This window comes from Syngnathus leptorhynchus, chromosome 2, assembly GCF_054491065.1.
Source record: "Syngnathus leptorhynchus isolate UIUO chromosome 2, UIUO_Slep, whole genome shotgun sequence".
In the NCBI taxonomy this organism is placed as follows: domain Eukaryota; kingdom Metazoa; phylum Chordata; class Actinopteri; order Syngnathiformes; family Syngnathidae; genus Syngnathus; species Syngnathus leptorhynchus.
In genome coordinates this window covers 3,292,296-3,311,512 of record NC_141196.1, presented here as the reverse complement: position 1 = coordinate 3,311,512, position 19,217 = coordinate 3,292,296, and the positions used below count along the sequence as shown (strand labels likewise).

Below are 19,217 nucleotides of genomic sequence, written 5' to 3'. Positions count from 1 at the left end.
TAGTCACCTGCGCGCCGGAAGTGCGCCAAACTCACGTCAAGTTTCCAAAAGTTGCTTTTTTGGCGTGCAGCTGCGTCAAGTGGTGATGTTTGAATTGGATCGGGCGGCTTTTGTTGGCCCGTTCAAGTCGGAGAAGCGCCCGCCATTGCTGGGACAACTTGTGCGCGGTAGCTGCTGCTACAGAAGTTCAATTGACCTTAATCGATCTTGTGTGGGGAAACAAGTGTCACGTCATAGGTACGCAAGGATTTCGTGCGTGGTTGTGTGAGAGTTTGTGGCAAGCGCATCTTTCGCTCCGCTCGCTCCTGCTTATTGTTGAGACGGAAGCGCAATGTCGCCGCCTGGTGGTGGCAGCGCGGCGCACAGCAGCGTGCCAACGCTTTGGGATGGAGCAAGAAAACCACATGGATGTATCTATCATTCAATTGTCACTTCTTAGTATTACATGTACAAATTTGACACAGCATTTCATTATTAATGTATTTTAACAACTTGTTAAAATCATCAAAAGTAATGGAAAAACAGTGACAAGTAAATTATTACTATTGCCCAATTGATGTAAAGGAGAGATTTTTCTTAAAAATCTGCTATTCCAATATCTTTTCCGGTGGAAAACATGCATTTATTATTATAAACATTAAGAAGAGATGCTTTATTTTATAATGCATTATAAAACTATCACTTTTTTTATTTTACATAGTTTGGTTTATTTTACTCTGCTGAGGTCAGCAACGCAAACGCAAATTTGTTGTCAACGCTTTTTACCTGGGTAAATGTTACGTTAAAAGTAGAGAAATGATTTGCTTTAAGCCGAATGCTGGCATTAGACCCGACAGCTCACATCTGTTGTGCAACACACTCCGGCTTGAGATCGTTGAAGATGCAACATATGTGTGGAAGCAAAGACATCTTCGAGAATCAAGATGATTTCACCTGTCAAGGCTATCACGCATTTTAGACTCATCAATAAATTTCATGAGAAAGCCCAAAAATCGGAATTTTTTTTGGAGCTATTATTTAACTGGTTCTTTTATCATTATTACATGTTTCGGCTTGTTCTTTCGCCTTCATCAGAGATATCTTGTTTGTGATAAAAGAACCAGTAAAATAATTGACAAGTAAAAACAAAATGAACATAGTACAACTTTTAGTTGAAGCTAGTTGCACACACACACACACACTAATGTATTGTTGTTTTTTTTGTCAGGAGCGAAATGGACGCCTTCCACCAATGATGTGACCTCCCACCATCACCAAAAGCAAAGCACCGATTTAAGGTAGGATAAGCTCCTCCTCCTCCTCCACGTAATGATGACACGACACGGTCTATCACGTACAAGTGTTGCAACATTTATTGTGAAGTGAAAAGAAACAAATCCCCGTCGGTGAGAATGCATAGATGTGGCTTTTGTTGGGGAGAGAGGTGCGCGGGTGTTCGTCCGTTCAGGCCTGGTGCTGTGCGATGAGGTTGCGTAACTGCTTGATGACGGTGTCGATGAGCTTCTGTCTGTCGCGTTCCGTCTTTCGGAATTGTGCGAAGACCACGTTCTTCCTGCTGCTCTCCCGCATCCTGACACACGGAAGAATCAGTGTTGCTCAATTAAGAGTTGTTCACATTAGGCCTGGATCGCAGTTTTGCTCATCGATAGAATTCAATGCACATTTTATTTATTATTGCCAGAACCTTCTTGCAAAATCCACACTCTTCTTCTTCTCACCTGTTTCCTCTCTTCGTGGCAATTAGATTCTTAATTGTTTATAAAAAAAAAGTGGAAGTATAATGTGGCACCTCAAAACCTTATACTTGGTTGCATGTTAGTCAGGAGTTGTGCAATGAAGAGCTGCTAACTGTAATTGATCTGTAATGGTCCACTTCAGTCGGCGTTCTTATCGTCATGCATCTCTTGGGATTGTGGCATTTAATCACAGCACCCCAAAAAAAAAAAAAAAACACAAACATGTGCACAACATGCAACTTTGACCAACTTCTACTGTCGTCGGATTGGGCGGTTAGGCCACGTGTGAGTCCTTACGAGTCCCGTACGTCCTGTTCCGTAAACATCTGTGTCTGTGGCTCTCCTTTCCCACATGCGAAGGTATCAGTAACCTTAATTGCACTTTTTTTTTTTTTAATCCACGTTACTCAAATGGCAGCAAATCAGAACAAACTAGACACTGCAAGTCGTTTGCGCGTACATGCGGAAAACAATACTCACGGCTTGGACAACCTGCCGACACGCGACAAAACACAAGAGAGAGAAAAGAGAGCTGAGCGCGCGGACGGCGCACGAGGACGGGGGCGCGCAGGCCACTCACTTTTCCAACACGGCTAGCGCGGCGTGCGGGTTGACGCGCAGATACTTGCAGCTGGCTTTGCCGTAGTCGGCCAGGTAGCTGGACCAGTCCCACTGCGTGAACAGCTCCAGCAGCTACAACAACAATAACAACAACAAGAAAATAAGTGACCCACGTTTCAAAAAGTGTTGCATAACCTGCCCCAAATCCCGCGCACGCACGCACGAACGATCCGCCGCGCCTTTAAGAACACGCGAGCCGGGAGCCCCAGTGAACTCCGGGTAACACCAAACACACAAGAGAGAAACCATATGTGAGCGAGGGATGAGAGAGGACGAGGGGGATGCAGAGGGATGGCGAGCGAAACCACATGTTGGGGGAAGGGAGTGGAAATACACAAGCCAACTTGGACGACAGCCGCCGGTGCCTTAGAGCGGGCGAAGCGCGCGGCGTCACGCCGGCGCGACCGCTCGCAAACAAAAGTGCCGCAAGACGGCGGCGGCGAGGAGGCACCAAAGGTACAGGCCAGTCCTTCTCCAAATAAAAAGATGGCTGTTACGTTGGGTTATTTGGTCCCCTTTGAACTTCTATAATTGGTTCATTGTGAACAATAGAAAAATATGAGTGAAATAAAAAAATAGGGCTAGGTAATATTGTGTGTGACAGGACTTTCCAGAGACAAAATATTAGGTAGACTCAGAAAGAAATTTTTTTTTTAGCCTGATGACTTAGACGGTAATATATTTTTCCTTTTTGACACCTGAAACTATAAAACAATAAAAATATGTCGGAGGAAAGGCAAAATATGAATTGATTTGCAAATATACGTCAGTAAACAACAATGAAATGATTAGTTGAACGTTTACGTTTTTCTTTTTCCTTGACTCCATCTTTTCGCGCACTTTTGCGAAGTAAAGGGCCAGTTAGATTCCGCTTGATGAGTATCAAGGGCAGTAAAGTAGTTAAATAATTGGTTCATTCATTTTAATTACGTTATAAATCCAAAGAAATAAAGACAAATATGAAAAATGATACCGACACACGAACGTAATTACGGTTAATTAATCATCACAAACCAAGATGGCCGCCGTGGCGCAAACAGGAAGCGCACGCGCACGCAGGTGCTATCGGCCCGTCCGATAGCGCGGAACAATGAGCCGATGCCGAGGCGCAGGCGCACGCCTCGGCCTATCGCTCGGAAGCGGCCGTCCCATCGGGCGGGCCCCCCGAGCGGCGATGTTGTCATGACCACTGGCTGACCCGTCGTCACGGCGATAAGGCCCGGCCACAGACGGGGCAGGAAGTTGAGGCGGGGGTCGAGAAGAACGCGCGGCGACCTCTCCCACACCGACACAAGCTTGAAGTCATAAATCCCGGCAGATAAGAACGCTTTTACTTTGCGCCGTCATCTCGGGCGCCGCGTTAGCCCGAGCTCCTGTATGCGCACACACACATGTGGCATCAGATAAGAGACTTGCGGGGGTCTTAAGACAAGTTTCCACCCTCCCTGGCACCAGTGAGCCCACTGACCTTCCACTGCACTGCACTGGCGTGTGTGTCTCTCTGATATCACGTAATCACCGCAGATAAAAGTAGTGCTTATCCTCATTTATGATCGACAAACAGTAGGCTAAAGTTGCGGCGGATGTTACGATTTCGGGATAAAACGGACGTTCACGTTTCCGGGTAAACTTCATTTGACCTTTAAACTTTCAAATTAGGATTTTTTTTTTTTTATTAATACGCTTGTTCACCCACCGGGAAGCAAAAAGGAAGTGGGGGAATTTGAGGGGGGGGGTCCATCAAGGCTTTTCTTTGTCCATCAAAAGTGTCGTATTTTGTGTTTGTAAAAACAGTCACGTTTGCATGTGTGCACGGGATCGGCGGGCGAGCATTTACACGTCCATCTGCTGCTCATCCTCCCTTTCGGCCTTTTTCGCCCCACTATTGATGGCGAACCGCCCCCCCCCCCTAACCGCCCCATGTGAGCGCTCACACGCTTGAAGGGAAGTGTCGGCCTCCCGAGGAGAGCGAGGGGGAGCGAGGTCGAGAGACCACCCTGTACGTATCACTTTCACCTGACTGGACGCTTTCACTCGGCATCAACACGCCGCCACATTCACAAGCGGGACCCCAATCGAAAACGACGCCAAAGACGAGACGTCGGCTTACGGGCTAGCGTGCAACGAAACACGTTAGCGTTTGCGTCCAAAGTCTAAAAATAGCTATCGCCAATTCTGCCTTTACAAAGATGATTTTTTTTTTTTTTTTTTAAATGGGAACAATTTAGGTGTTGAGATGCCCTCACGTGTGGGGAAAGGAGAGCCATTGATACAATGTCTGCCGTTTCCTGTGTATTTCATTTTCCTACAGCGCTTTTATTTTTGGGGGGCTGGAATAGATTAATGACCTTTCAATTTCATACAGGGTTTAAAAATCGATTTGATACGCGAGTGCATCACTCGAGTAGATTTTTTGCGTCTGAATTTTTTATTTTTTTTTCCAGCCGGTCAAATCAATGGGAAAATCTAATCAGTCACGTTGATCGGCTTGAGAGAATTCTTCAAACGTGACATAATTGACAGAGAAAAATGTTTACGGGAGCGAGCGGCTAACGGGGCCCCGTCAGCGTGATTTATCGAGCGTTCCCGGGCGGGCTCGACGGAGGGCGTACGGGAGCGTCGAGCCCTCGTGAGAAGAATGCGCCTGTGAAAGCGCTGGCACGTGACACATGCGAGGTATGAAAAGCTCCTTTTGACGTGATGAGAATGGCGTCAGAAACAATGCGGAGGAAGGAGATGGACGGGAGGCAGGAAAAGGAGGGACCAGATGAGGAAGAGGAGGATGAAGCCGAGGCACTGCATCATCCCGACAGGCGCAGAAAGAGAAGCGAGGCGGGGAGAAAGCGGGATTGTGACAGCGGGGATAAAGGGCTATCCGTCTCTGTCCGTCACCTCATTCATCCTTCCCGCTCCGTCCTGCCGGCCCATCCGTCATCCGCTGTCACGCGCACACAAGCCGACCTCAGCCGCCCGAGTTCCAAAAAAACACCCAACGGCGATTCTGTTTGGGCCCGCGTGAGACGCCGGTCGAGCCGGGAGACTTCCTGTCGGGGAATCTTCTCGGTATTTCATTGATTCCTTGCTATTTATTTTCATGTGGACGGGGGTTACTATATATATATATAGATTTTTTTTTTAGAATTTGGCTAAAAAAAAATACAAATTAAATTAAAAATAAAATAAAAAAAAAAGAAACATTGGTTTAATTGAATATAAAATTAGGGCAGCAAGAAAATTACAAGTCAAGTAAAACGCCACTCTCTTCCCAAGAAGTCTGCAGACTTTTAATGGACGTTTGTCCGAGGAGAGGAGGAGGATGTGCGGAAGGATGAAAGAAGTGAGGGGAGGGAAAAAGACAGCAAGGACCGAAGAAGACGACGACGACGACGTAGACAAAGACCTACTTGTCTCAAGTCACTGAAGGCCAGAAGCAACGTGTCACCCTGGAAGCCTGCGACCGGCCCGGCTCTGGCAAAACCTGTGGGAAAAATACAAACGGTCCACCCCCGGAGCGAGGGAGGAGAGGAGGAGGAGGAGGGAAGAATATAAAAAAAAAAGAGAAGAATAAAAGACCTGGTTAGATTCGCTATGCATCAGGACAGATTGGCAGACAAATGACGGGCAGGGGGGGAGCAGGAGGGGGGGAGGGGTGGCTGTTCAAGTCATGTCAGAGAGGGGAGAGTGCGTGTGTGTGTGTGCGCGTGTGTGTGTGTGTGTGTGTGTGTGTGTGTGTGTGTGTGTGTGTGTGTGTGTGTGTGTAGCATGTCATTGTTGTGGTGATGCTGGTGCGTGCGGAGTGCGAGTAGGGGTCTCGGCGTCACTTGGCAAACGAGCCCACAGGGAAGAGGGAGAGGTGTGCGAGGGAGCAGAGGTGGCCAAGCTTTTGCTTCTCAAAAAATCCACAAGGGCCAACGTGAAATTGTGCTGCCTTGAGATTGAAAGTCTGGATTTTCTTATTTTTTATTTCTTTGCGTGTGAAAAATTAGCGTACCCCAAAAAAAAAAGAAATTTTTAGCCTCGATGATGTTTCCCGATATTTGTTCGATATACTGCGCAGCCCTAGAAGTAAGGGCAAGCAGATTTATTTCTGCCGATGAAACTGCTGAGTCAGCTCATTTTCGTACCGATTGCATCACTCGTGGCGCTAGGCCCTCGGAGAGAGAGAGAGTTTGTGAAGATGATGTCAACTCAATGGTTTGCTTTTGTTTACTATGAAAGGCTGTCAGTCAAAAAGCGCGACTCGCGCCAATTGCTGCGCTGATTTCATTTGTTGCAGAGAAACGTTTGACTTGCAAATAGTGCAGATCTGGAAAAGCTTGCTATAAAAGCAATTTTGTAGAACTTTACACCCCAAAAAAACAAGTTTTTTGTATCGTTTCTAGAATAGGATTGAAAAAATTAACAGTGGGCCAAAAATGGCCCTCAGGCCATAGTTTGGACACCACCTGTGTTTCCCGACGAGGCTTTCACTTGACACAAAATGGCGGCCCCTACGCACCACGGCGCCGATTACACGCCTGCCATTTCCAGTGACCCCGTGACACACAAGAGGCGGCTTCGCCGCTGAACGCCGACACCAGCGACTCAACTTTGATTTCCTTTTTCCTTCTTTGTTCCTTTACCCCCCCTGTCTGATGTCTGTCGCTTCCTTCCTGCGTGGAGCTTGATGGCGGCCATCTTTCGCTAAACACGTTTGAAGCCCAAAGTTCACCTCTAATCCCTCCCTTTCAAAGTCCACGTTGGTTTTCATTCCCTCACTCCCCTCAGCCGTGCATGTTTCTCTCTTTTGTCTGCCGAATTCGTCTTTTTTTTTTTTTTTTTTTTCCTCCTCGCACCTCATTCATTTAATCCTATTTTCCCTCTGGCCCTTTCATCCCATTGCGCCTTTTGTCTCCTTTTAATCCATTTTAAATTGTGTCTTTGGGGAGAAAAAGTTCCGATTTTGACCCGGCGGGAAGTGGAAGTTGATTCACAGTGCCCCCTCTGGGTCAGATCACAAACTACACCCGCAGCACGGAGAGAAAAAAAAAAAAAAGTCATGTACTTTGCACCCCTATTTACAAAAATCCACAGAATAGACTAACCAATTAAATCCCAAAAATGCTTGCCTGCGGAAATTTTGTTAGCATAAAATGCATATTGTCGTATCTGTATGTCAGATGTGTGGCTTTACATAAGAGGCGTGTCCAGGTGGGCCGGGGGTGTGACATAGGCGAGTTTGCACGAGTGTCATGGACATGAGCATCATTCCGTCATCCACCAGCGCTCACCTTCGCACTCGTCGACGTCGGCGTTGAGCTGGTGCAGCGCCCCCATAGAGATTTGCTTGACCTCAGGGTCCAGCAGCAGCTGCATCAGCGACGTGGAGATGTGCTTGCACGCCGACATGCACGCCGTCTGCGCCACTTTGCCCTGACCAAGAAACAGACACTGTTCAAAAAGCTGCCAGGGGAGGGGAGGGGGTGTGTGAAGAAGCTTGAAACACGATCTTCCGGCCCACCCTTAGTTCACGAGGGCTTCACCTCGCGTGGAAATCCAATTACACACATCGGAGGAACACACACCGGATGTCCACACACACGCAACCTCTGGGTCAGTCATAATAGGGTGAGATTGAGCGTGAAACGAGCTAATTGTATCGGCACGGTTCCGACTTGACATGCGGGCCGTGCTTTTGCTACCTGGGCCTTGAGTTGGGACTCAACCCGCCTCTTACTACCACTATCATTAGAAGAAACTGCAAAACAGCATACAAGATGAGCGAGACCTTGATGGCGTCTAAATTGCCCCCACCCCACATTTGCTTCAGAACACTTCACACATGACACAAACGTGCACGACTGCTCCTGGACATGCTGCTGGCTGGCTGGCTGGCTCAAATCTCGGGCCACAACGTGAGGGCAAACGTTGAGGGGTTAGCAAGGCGCCACACACACATACTCACCGGCAAGATAGCATGTTCTACGGGCGCTCCCTGAATGGGGAGAGACATAAACCACAAATAGACTACTCACAAGAAAGTTGTGGCTGTTTGGATTTCGGATGAAATTTAAGGGCGATTCTGAAATGTCTTTTGAAATCCCAATAACTTTTTTTTTTTTTAAATACTAAACTCATTCAGACTAAGTTAAACATAACTCGCTGTAGGTTCTTATTTACTGTATATATTATATTAATTATATATGTGCGTGTGTGTGCGCGTGTGTGTGTGTGTATATATATATATATATATATATATATATATATATATATATATATATATATATATATATATATATTTATTTATTTTTAATTTATTTATATGAGGGGAACTAAATCGCTTCTGTTTGCAAACACTCTCATAACGGAATTAAGTTTGCGAAGCGATTTTCCGCTACGTAACGATCTCCTCATGGTCATGCGGTAACGCTACCAGGATGTGACTTTTGGGCCCCGAGTGTGAGCAACTCCACTTCTCTCATTTCAGAGGGTCATGCCACTCAGATTTACTGATCCGCAGCATCCGATCTGCTTAGGCGGCCCCACTCTGTGTGTGTGTGACAGGGTCACGTCCGGGACTCGTGGGGGTGGAAAGTAAAGCTCCTTAGAAGTGTTGAAAAACACTTTGCTCAACCACCCTGTGCGCGCGTGTGCGTTTATATTCTCGATGGCGACACGACGACCGCGTCGAGTGTGTCGGCGTGTTGCGTCGGCGCCGATGCGCGCCCACGGAGTCGATAATCTGAGCTGCGGCGGCGTAATCTGCAGCTGAGCGCGTTAATGAGCTGAGCCAGACGTGGCGTAAACGATCATAAAGCGACGCGAGCGCCTCGTAACGTCCCGTCGACGTGAACAGACGCGTGTTAGCGCCACACGTCGACCTCCAAGGGGCTACGAAAGCATGTCGGCCATCTTGAATGTGCAGGACTGCTTTGTAAACGCAGGACTTTGTTGTACGAGCCACCGCCAGGGCGGCGTACTCTTTTCGCAAAAACGATTTCGATTTCTATCTGATGACTCACGGGCAAGTTGGTGAAGACACTGAAGGTGCTTTTCAGGAAGGCCACCAGGTCCAATAGGTAGTCGCTGGGTGCCGGCGCCGCGCCGCTGGGCACGCCCGCCATCCAGTCGTAATCCGCCAGCTGCAGGAACTGGTCGATTTTGGCGTTGAGGCCGGTGTAGATCTCCGCCTCGGCTGCGTGGCGCGCGTCCTGCGAGAGCAGACGGGTCGTGACGGGCATGTCCGTCAAATGCCAGACCAGGTGGGCGCAGACGCTCACCTTAAAGGTGGAGGTTCCGTACAGCTTGGTGGCGTTGGCAGTGTCTGACGGGACGTTGGTGACGTTTGATATAAACTCCTCCATAAAATGGCAGCTCTGCTCCAGGTGGGTGGTGTTGATGATCACCTGCACCAACTGGAGCACAAGTAAGCTAGTTATCACAACGCTGAGGAAAATGTCAGAGTGACAAGGACACGCGCAGTAACCTCAGCCAGTCCGACATTCTTCTTCTTAATGGCGTAGTGTAGACAGTTGCTCAGGGTTCGGGTTAGCAGCAGATTGGTGGATTTGCGGATCATGTCATCCACCTCTGTGGAGCTGAGAAAGTACACATAGATTAACGTGTCCAAGAAAAAAAAAAAAAAAAACTTTGGAGAGAAATGATTATTTCTTGAAATTATTTCCAATTTGCTCAGCTGTTGATTCTCCAAGAATCTCACGTTCCGAGTTCACGAGCCGCCGAGCGAGTCTGCGGCACACTCTCGAGTTTGTTTGCTTTGAAACGCGCCGCGTGTCCGGCTGAAGAAAAACTGCTTTTGGAAGTCTGCTCAAAGATCGTCTGTCTGGGCCAAAGCTCGCGTTCTCCAGACCAACCGGGCAGCAAAATGCTCATCAAACATGGAGTCGAATTAAGGGCGACGCAAACAACTTTGGGGTTCTGCTCTGCTCATGTGTGATTGTGAGTTCAATTCCAGCGGCCTGCGGCTAATACGCACATTCCGGCCAATTCACTCGATTGTCTGTGCCTGGAACTGAGAACGCACACACGCAAACTTCTGCTCACTCTGCACTTCTGCAGGAATTTTTCCCCCCTGCTTTTAATTGTTGGAATGTATTTAGGATTCTTGTACTTTTTTGGATACACTGCGAGTTCTAACTGTAGCTCACCCCAGGCGGCATGGTGTGTGTGTGTGTGGGGGGGGGGGGCGTGTGTCAAAAAGTCAACGTCCGCGAGTGAACCCTTGAAGCGCACAAATATAGACGGACGCACCGCAGAATTTTGATCAAATTTCATTGCGTTTGCGCCGCCACAACAGATGTGCGAGGGGAGGGGAGGGGTGGGGGAGGTTGTTGCAGTCAGGGGGAGGCCAGCACGGCGGCGTCCAGAGGCCAGAGGGCACGTAAGCAGCTACTTAAACGCTACATATGCTTCCCTAAATGCGAGGAATTGTCTGGGGTGGATTACAGGGCCCAATGTGAGAGAGCCAGCGTTGACAACGCAACAGAAGCTGTAGTCCAACCGGAGCAAGAAGAAACAGCGCCAAAATGGACGCACGCATGAAAAAAGTGCTCGGAGCGATCGCCGCATGTTCTTTCTCGGCGACGCCGCGCACGGATTTGGCGGCTCGACACCTTTGCGCCCCTTTTTTAACCTTCCGGCCTTTCTTCAAGTAGCCCAAATGTTCTCCCCAACATCTAGCTACGTATAAATCGCAAAGGTCAAACGGAAAGGAACGCCGACCTGCTCCGGGGCAAACTTAAAATGATCTTCAATCAAACGTTTGATTTTCAGTCCAGCAACTTTGTGGGCATCCGAAATGTAAAGTTGTGCTCATTACTTTCTTTATAGCGCTGTCTGGTTTAATGATTGCGCTATTTTGAAATGCCTTGTAGTTGAATTGGATTTTAACTATGTGTGTGTGTGTGTGTGTGTGTGTGTGTGTGTGTGTGTGGCCCAGTGCCAGTTTTGTGGAATCCTCCCACCGCACAGTGCAAGATGTTCCCTGATTGCTCGTCTCCTCAGTGGAAAAGTAGCCGCTTTGTTTGAGTTCCTTGTTACATCAAGCGTAACCAGCGCGCGCACGCACGCGCCGCCGCCGTACGAGCGCGCAGATCAAATCCGGATGGCGTCGCCAGCGCAACTCCACCTCGTGGTCGATTTCATCCGTCTCGACGACCGGACTTTGCGCCCACCGAGGGGGGTGGGGGGTTGGGTTTGCGTCTTCACAGCTTTTTTGTTTTGAAAGCGGTCTCAGGCGCGGTCAGATCGGGTGAGCGCTTTTTGTAAAAAGGAGGCCAGAGCAGGCTCGCGAGGAATTTTGATGAAGGCGAGGAAAGAGGCGACCGTGTACCTGAGGTGCAGGTCTTCAGAGTACTTGAGACAAGCGTAGATGAACTCTTTGAGCTGGCTGTAGACTTTTGGCACAAACTCAGAGAAGGGAAGCTTCTTGGGGAAGGGAAGCTGCCCACAACAAAGCACATTTTCATGTCAATTGGGAAGCTGGGATGGGCGGGCCTCTAGCGCCCTCTACCTTCTCCAGCTCGGGGTCTTGCAGGGGAAACTGCGAGGTGTAGTGTCGGTACTCCTGCTCCGTGGACACGGGGATGGGACTGAAGTTGTCCTGGTCCAACACCTGCCTGTGGAAGGAGATGCAGGTGAGCAAACGTCTTTTCTGCTGAGGCCACGAGAAGTCGGCTGCAGTCGTCTCGCAGAGTGGGGAGGGGGTGTCATTCTAATGCTTGAGGTTTTCCTACCCACCCCCCCACCCCCTCTTCTTTCATCACCCCCTTTCTTGTTTGGCTCTCGAGACTTCGGACGTTCCAACGTTCCATGGAGAGGCCATGAACCGGAGAGTGCTCCCTCTCCAACAATGCAACGCATTCCTGTGGCTTTCCCGTGTGTGCGTGCGTGTGCACGCGGGGGGGGGGGGAAGAAAAAAAACCGTTCAGCATGTTTGTTTGTACGCTGCCTCTCAAAGTCCCACTGGTGTCACTGCTCAGACGGAGGAACAATGGCGTGCGGTGCCCTCGCACACATCTTGTGAGGGCCACTACCCATCCTGAACATTGCGGACGTGGCTTTAAAACACTTCCTGCCTCGGGACGCTCGTTAAAACTTCAAAAAGGGCGACATTTCCCACAAAGCGCTGTGTTGACTGTTGGCTGTGCGCCCTTTTGACCGGGGCAACCTCCGAAGGGCTGGCAAGGTCAGGAACATGTCAAATCTACCTGAAGGTGACGTTCCATCTCTTGAGGAGGATCTCGCCGTACTGCTCCCTCATCTCCAGCAGCATGTCGAAGAGCTGCGACACCGGGAAGCCGTAGCCCTGCCCGAGAGGTGCTCATTCAAAACGCGGCTTTTAATTACACGTCGCCGCGGTAACAAGATGAAAGCCACTCTGCTTCAGTACCTGAAGTGTGTCAGCAAAGAGGACAATGAGGTTCTTCAGATCCAGCACCAGATCCGGGTCGTCACAGTAAGACTGCGAACACACACGCTCGGGATCAGTACGTGTTTGCTCGCGTTGTTTGTCCCGCTCACGTCATGCGTGTCCTTACAGAGTGCGTCCTCAAAGCGGCCACGATTTTGGACAGCGCCAGCTCCCACAGCTCCTCCACGTAGGCTCTGTTGACCAAACCTTGCGTGGTGTGAAGCACGTGATCCTCCACCACGAAGAACCTGAGAAGAGCGCACGCTGCGGGTGATGTCACGGTACGTTTGTCACCGCGTCACGTCCAAACGGACCCGACGTACCCGACGATCTGATTGAAGTAGCGTCGGTAGCCCTCCAGAGTTTCGTGCTGGAAGGGAGAACGACACTTGAGCATATTTTTGGAACTTGAGAGATTTAAAAGACGGTCAGTTTTTGTCATCCACGTTACGGGAGTGTGGTTAGCGGGGTGTGTGTGTGTGTGGACACAAAGGAAGTGACGTGATACCATGTTAGCGTGCGGCTGCAGCACGAGGCGAGCCTGTTTCCTCCGTTGCTTTCGGTAGTAGTTCTCAAACACATCACGCAAGCCCTGCAACACACATTACAGGTACAAGTGGGAGCGTGCCGTGGTGTTAAAACTCGTGAGATGCGCCGGGAGGATGTGACCGAGCGCCGTCGAAGAGCCAGAATGACTCTGTGATGGGAAAGTTGCGATAAAGCACGCCTGGAGTTGAGATAAAGTTGGACTAAAGCATCCAGCATCAAACTAAAAGCCCTAGTATCTCCTCCTTCCATGACGCAGCACCTTATCACGGCTGCTCTTCTTTTGCGGGGTGGGGAGGGGGCGCGCGGATAAGACCGGCGAGTAGATAACGAGGTCAAGTGGTAGGGAGCAGGGAAAGTAGTGTGCCGTGTCAGGAGAAGGTGCTGAAAGATTTAACCTTTTTCACCTCGAGGTCCCGGCGGGCGGGCGGGAGGTGGGGGGGAGAAAAACAACAAGGCATTAGTATCGCTAAGTGATGTCAGGCTACTGTCAGCTACTAGCGCGTTGCTAACGCGCTCTCGCTCGCAGCAAACCTTTTGCTGACCTCTTTCCTCGCCGTCATGTCACCCAGTTAGCCTCTCCCTAACCCCACTCTTCCCTCGGCTCCCTCCCGCCATCGCTCACTTTCTCCTTCCTGTCAAAGTTCATGCACTTCCTGTCCCCCTGCCAGAGAGCGCACGTACACACACATACGGTGAACAGAAACAGTCAACTCAGTCGATGTGTTGCCCCGGTCACAACCCCAAAGAGCCTGCAGCCGCGCTCACACGAAATGTGGAGCTAACTCAGTTGTGGCCCAGGCTACACCTCCACCCATACACTCCAACTGACATGACACACTGCGGCCACCTGGTTGGACCTCAGCCAGGTTTCTTCTTCTCCGCTTCATTGGAACTCCCCCCCCCCCCCCATTAAGCTGCAACACGTGATGAGCCGCTGTCGCTCGTCGCTAATTCCATAGAAGCAGCGACCCGAGTGTCGCATCAATTCGCAACGTCTTTCTTGAGCTGCCGAGAGGTTCGGATCCAAGGTGTTCCGATCGGTCCAGGAGGTGTGATGAGCTCACCAGCACAGTGTAGATGTGGAGACAGCGGTACACCGGTGAGAAGTCCACCAAATCCTGGGCGCCGGTCACCTGCGCACAAGCAAACAGGAAGTGCTTGTTGAGGACTGAACTGCTTGAGGTCACTCACGAGAACATAGGATGACATTCCAGAGACGGGGAAAGCAGGTAAAAAAATTAAAAAAAAAAAAAAAAAAAAAACTCGAGACCTTGAGGAGGAAAGGAGGAGGACAAAAGGAGCAGAGGAAGAAGAGACTCAAGGGGACAGCCGTGAATGACGGGAAGGGGAAGACGTGCCAGGGGCAGAGACGGCGTAAGGTTGGCACGGGCGCCGACGCGGCCGTAACCCCGGCGACCGCGGGGTCAAGCCTTTGTGGGAGCCGAGGCTTCGGGCCAGTTTACAGGACGTAAATAAGCCAAAAGGGACAACGGGGACCTGCGAAGAGAATGGCAGCACCAGGGTGACAAGTTCAGCCACATTGTGCTCGGCCTTCCTTGAACGCGAACACGTCGGCAGCATAAAAGAGCTCGGATCCCGCCAGGGGCAACTCGAAGAGTTCATTGTCCCCGCACTTTGGCAATAGTGGCACAAGTTCCGAGTAAACATCCTCGTTAATTCCCACATTCCCATTAATGCTCCACTATTTGTTTCTGCTTTTCACTTCAGCACACGTTTTCAAATTGAAACAACCGAGTCCAATTGTGTGTGTGTGTGTGTGTGTGTGTGTGTGTGTGTGTGTGTGTGTGTGTGTGTGTGTGTGTGTGTGTGTGTGTGTGTGTGTGTGTGTGTGTGACTGTGTGTGTGTGACTCACTTGGTCAGTCTCCTCTTCATCCCCCAAATCCAGGACGCCAGAGTCCAATTCCAGCCTGTCGACCTGCCCGTTGCTCTGCGTGACCCTGCCGGCCGCCGGCTCTCTCCCGGGGCGCCGGCCCACCACAACCCCAGGCTGCGTGGAGCTGTCCAGAGAGCGCTGCAGCTGGGCCTGAAACCCACAAACGGATCAGCGGCCATTAGAAAGGTGACACGGCGCCGCTCAATGTCACTGAATCGATTCGTCAGGTCAGAAACAGGAAAGCTCCAGACGGGGGGGGCGTCCCCGGCCGGCGGCGAACCCGGCGGGCAGACGCGGCGCGCCGGCCGGCCGGTGGCAGCCGCTGCGTTTTCTCTATGATGGCGACCCAGCGGGTACTCTCCGCCACGCGCGCACGCATGTGTGTGTTCAGTAACTAAATACAGGTAATCAATCTTCTTCCACTTCACAGACCCAACAATCTGTTTCCCATTAGCGCGCGTGCGCGTGTTTCGGACTACCGAACACCCGGCGTCTTTCTCCGAGTAAAATACGCGAGAGGATGCCGAGAGAGCCAATACATGGAAAGATGAGGACATGGAAAGGAAGACGTTCCGGGACAGACGAGTTTGTGACTGAACAATAGCGACAAACACGAGTAACGTTTGAACCGCTCGGAACATTTTTTTTAGAGCCGCCGGCGATAGAACAATAAAAGGTGTCGTATTTATTTCAGATCATGGTTGCGCAGCTCGACAAGACAGTCGGCCCGCTTTTCCTCGGAGGCTCATCTGTCTGTGGCCAACCGTTCCTTGCCTGTTCCCGTCCCGCCCCCCCCCCCCCCCCTTCTCTTCCTGCACTTTTCACCCAACAACACTCCCCAAATAAACAAGAGGCCTCCACATGGAGCTTCCTTGGCCTTGGAAAACACAAAAACAATGAGCTAAGTGCTGAAAAGCAGATTTCTGCATGTGTGTGCGCACAGAGCCCAAAAAATATGAGAGGACGCTTGATGAATGGCGTGTGTGCGCCCTTGTCAACGCGCGCAGAGGTAATCCAGCGTCCGACCGCCACGGCCCCGTCCCCGACATACCTGTCTGATAGCTGTCTCTCCAATCTTGTCCGAGTGTTTCCGGATGCTCTCCAGGAAGTCCTTGAGCTGGGTCATGGCTGTGTCGCGGATCTGCGTTCGCAACTTGGGAAGATTTTCCGCCATGATGGCGCAGAACCGGTACTGGCCTGCCCTTGGAAGACATGTCTGCTCCAGCTGCTCCGAGGTGCGTAGAGCTGGGTAGTACCTAACACACATGAAAATATATATTTTTTTAAATACAATACTCCCAGACATGAGGGGAAAATTAGCACAATCACAGAAAACACACACACACAGGCATATTTGTGCATGTGTCAACGTTGGCTGACCTTATGATGCTCTGTGCTCTCAGAGGGGACACAAAAAAAGCACACAAACAAAGCATTCATTTATGAGCAGAGACTTCTGTCTTCAGGTCAGGGACGGGCCATTTGGAAGAAATTCCTAGTGCTCTGGCGCCACCTAGTGGATGGTTGGTAAACTACCTCACAGGAAAACATTCCACTCCACTGTGTCATAATAAATAATCTGATTGATATTCGTAAGCAATAGGGACCAAAGACTGACTGAATAAGAATAAATCCAAATAATTTATACCGGCCATCCCCACAAATGTTTAATGAATGGTTAAATTGTGTAAAGTTTGCAATGAGAGAAACACAAATGGTGAAGTGAATTTGTATTCCAGTTCACGTTTTGCAGGTCATATAGCACCACCTGCTGCTCAGACATGTGCTTTGCATGAGACGCTGTCTGCTGTCGTACCTTTTGGCGTCCATTTGCTCCTGGAGGCGTCTGTACATATCCAGGACTGGCAACCCCCGCCCCAAAAAAAAAAGTTTGTGTCAGGACCTGATGGATGGGGTGTGTGTTTATCTGTGTGTGCGTGCGTGCGTGTTACCTGGCAGGCAGTGTGTCAGTTTGTCGACAGTGGTCGCAATGTTTCTCTGTTGCACTCGACACTGTCTCAGCTCCTCCATGGAGCTCATGAGCTGCACAAGAGCAGGAAAAGTTGTGAGTTTAATTGAGGTGAAGGTTTAGGATGGCGGTGAGGAGACTTGCCTCTTTGCCGTCGCCCTGAATAGATCTGTTGGTCTCAGTCACCTGACTCTGAAGTGTGAAAAAGGAGCGACAGGTGAGGAAGGTGATATGACGTCTGCCCTCGTCTTCACCCCCACGCTACCTTCAGCTTCTGCGCCTCGCCGCGCACTTTCAGCAGCTCCGTGATGGAGTCGACAAAGCCCTGGAAGTGGTGGTTGCACATCTTCTCGATCTCGCGGTCGTGGTTCCTGATCCGGGCATCCAGCTTGGCCATGAACAGGCCATGTTCCTGGCCATCGTACACCGACCTGGACAAGACGGGGGAGAAGGGTCATGTGATTTCCTGTCGGGGAGGCAGACTGGAAGCACTAGATGGTTGGGAGGTGAAGAAGCAGGAAGGCAGACGCTGGCTCGCGGTTCTATTTTAAGCAACAAAGGACGACCTTCTTCCTGTGTTCTTTTCCTTTGTACACCTGAGTACAGCGTAAATCCCACAGCCTCCTATCAACCAGGAAGTAGCCATCTTTTTGAGGAGTACAATGGGTGCCTGTGTGTGTGCGTGCGTCAGCCAACTAAATAGCGTATGCGATAACGGAGTTTCTGAAGATTCACAGCACAACAGTCAAGTCATCGAATGAACCAAGCAATCCAAAACTCTGCTTGTCTCATCCTGCTCACGCAACGAGGAACGCTTCCTTCAATGGATTGAATAGTTCCCACCTGTGACTCTATGAACGTGCCCCCCCCCTCTCCCTTGTGGCTATGAGCGGCATAAGCGATGACGTCAATGCAATGTGATTCAGTGATTGGACGCTTGCATTGCAATCTATCAATTGATTGATTTTCTGTACTTATCCTGGGTCACGGATGAGCTGGAGGCACTTCCAGGGCATAGATGCATAATAAAGGAGCATTCACAAATGATAAAACTCTTCCATTAATTTAACTTGCATGTTTTGGATTGTCGAAGGCCGGCGCTGAGATTCGAACCCCATGACCTCAGACTTGTGAGGCAGACGTGTTCACCACTACTGCACCGTGCTGGAAAATGTAATCCGAATTCCATCAGACACCGCAACTTTGTTCCTGAACTCTTGGATTTGACACACTTGGCAGAAATACCGCCCCACTTGTTTTCACTTGCCAGCCACTCAAACAAGTGGAGCAGTGTAGCCTTCTTTCAACGCGAATGTTTCGGGTTCGGCACCCCGGTATGTCACATCCGACAGCAGTGACCGAAATTAGAATCAGTTAGCGCAATCGGCTAAAGGTAGGCAGCCAACATCTATTTGTAAACAAAAGCTCATTCGCCGAAGCTAAGCTCTTTATCTTTTAACATCAGCTTAAAAAAAAAAGGCGTGCTTGCTAGCTGTCCGATAATGGACGTCGTCATTTTTAAAGTTTTGGCCGACGAAGCCGGGGAGGACCTACCGCAGCGTCGGACCGATACAATTGGTGTCCGTGCTCTCGATCTCGCGGAGAATTCGCTCGTGCTCGGCGGCTGTCTCCACACTCGCCATGGCGCATGTTGCTCCGGACGGTTCCGAGATGAGTTGAAGCGAGCTGGGTTGAACGGACGAGCGAGCTGGGCTCAGCTCAGCTCAGTGCGTCATGTCGCGCCGCCGGGGGTTGCTTCGATATGTGAGCTCGGGACAGCCCGACTGAGCGGTGCTACGCCTGTTTATAATCGCTTCATATGCACATAATAAACCGCCGGCGTGTAGCATGATAAAATCAGTCACAATGCATCGGTTTGTTTACATTTCATCCGATCACCATGTGTATATTATTTGTCACTAACTTAGAAACATTTTGTTTCGCCCAGCAAACCAGTGTGTTTTTTTTTTTTGCGTATAAAATAAAAAGTAATACGATACAGGTCGTGAATTAAATCCAAGGTCTCTAAACATTTT

At 50.0% G+C, this 19,217-nt stretch overlaps 2 protein-coding genes across 10 annotated transcripts in view; one reads left to right on the top strand and one right to left on the bottom strand.

Annotated features, from left to right (window-relative positions):
• The window catches only part of tkfc (triokinase/FMN cyclase), a 57,662-nt gene that overhangs the window by 34,135 nt on the left and 4,310 nt on the right, over positions 1 to 19,217 (top strand). Inside the window, exons 5-11 of one of the 8 annotated variants that reach the window (XM_085905746.1) lie at positions 1,208 to 1,277; positions 11,296 to 11,992; positions 12,146 to 12,813; positions 12,898 to 13,049; positions 15,225 to 15,828; positions 15,907 to 16,221; positions 16,298 to 16,447. The gene's annotated coding sequence lies outside the window, so the exon portion shown is untranslated. Of the gene's footprint in view, positions 1 to 1,207; positions 1,278 to 11,295; positions 12,814 to 12,897; positions 13,050 to 15,199; positions 15,829 to 15,906; positions 16,222 to 16,297; positions 16,448 to 18,281; positions 18,575 to 19,217 lie in introns of those variants that run through there. The other 7 variants (XM_085905750.1, XM_085905749.1, XM_085905745.1 and 4 more) reach the window with 7 other exon arrangements.
• On the bottom strand, positions 1,328 to 18,959 carry exoc6b (exocyst complex component 6B). Of its 2 annotated transcripts, none has more exons than XM_085905741.1 (22): positions 18,736 to 18,959; positions 17,447 to 17,612; positions 17,326 to 17,373; positions 17,165 to 17,255; positions 17,029 to 17,074; positions 16,264 to 16,468; positions 15,192 to 15,362; positions 14,382 to 14,450; positions 13,277 to 13,360; positions 13,092 to 13,138; positions 12,896 to 13,016; positions 12,748 to 12,819; positions 12,566 to 12,663; positions 11,869 to 11,974; positions 11,689 to 11,798; positions 9,823 to 9,934; positions 9,617 to 9,751; positions 9,359 to 9,547; positions 7,628 to 7,769; positions 5,762 to 5,835; positions 2,317 to 2,429; positions 1,328 to 1,570 (listed from the first exon to the last, which is right to left on the bottom strand). In XM_085905741.1, exons 1-22 carry the CDS (start codon positions 18,822 to 18,824, stop codon positions 1,444 to 1,446), a joined length of 2,415 nt encoding a protein of 804 aa, XP_085761867.1. In that variant the 5' UTR covers positions 18,825 to 18,959; the 3' UTR covers positions 1,328 to 1,443. The 2 variants fall into 2 exon arrangements, with proteins under 2 accessions (XP_085761867.1, XP_085761868.1); XM_085905742.1 differs by lacking the exon at positions 18,736 to 18,959 and adding an exon at positions 17,748 to 18,021.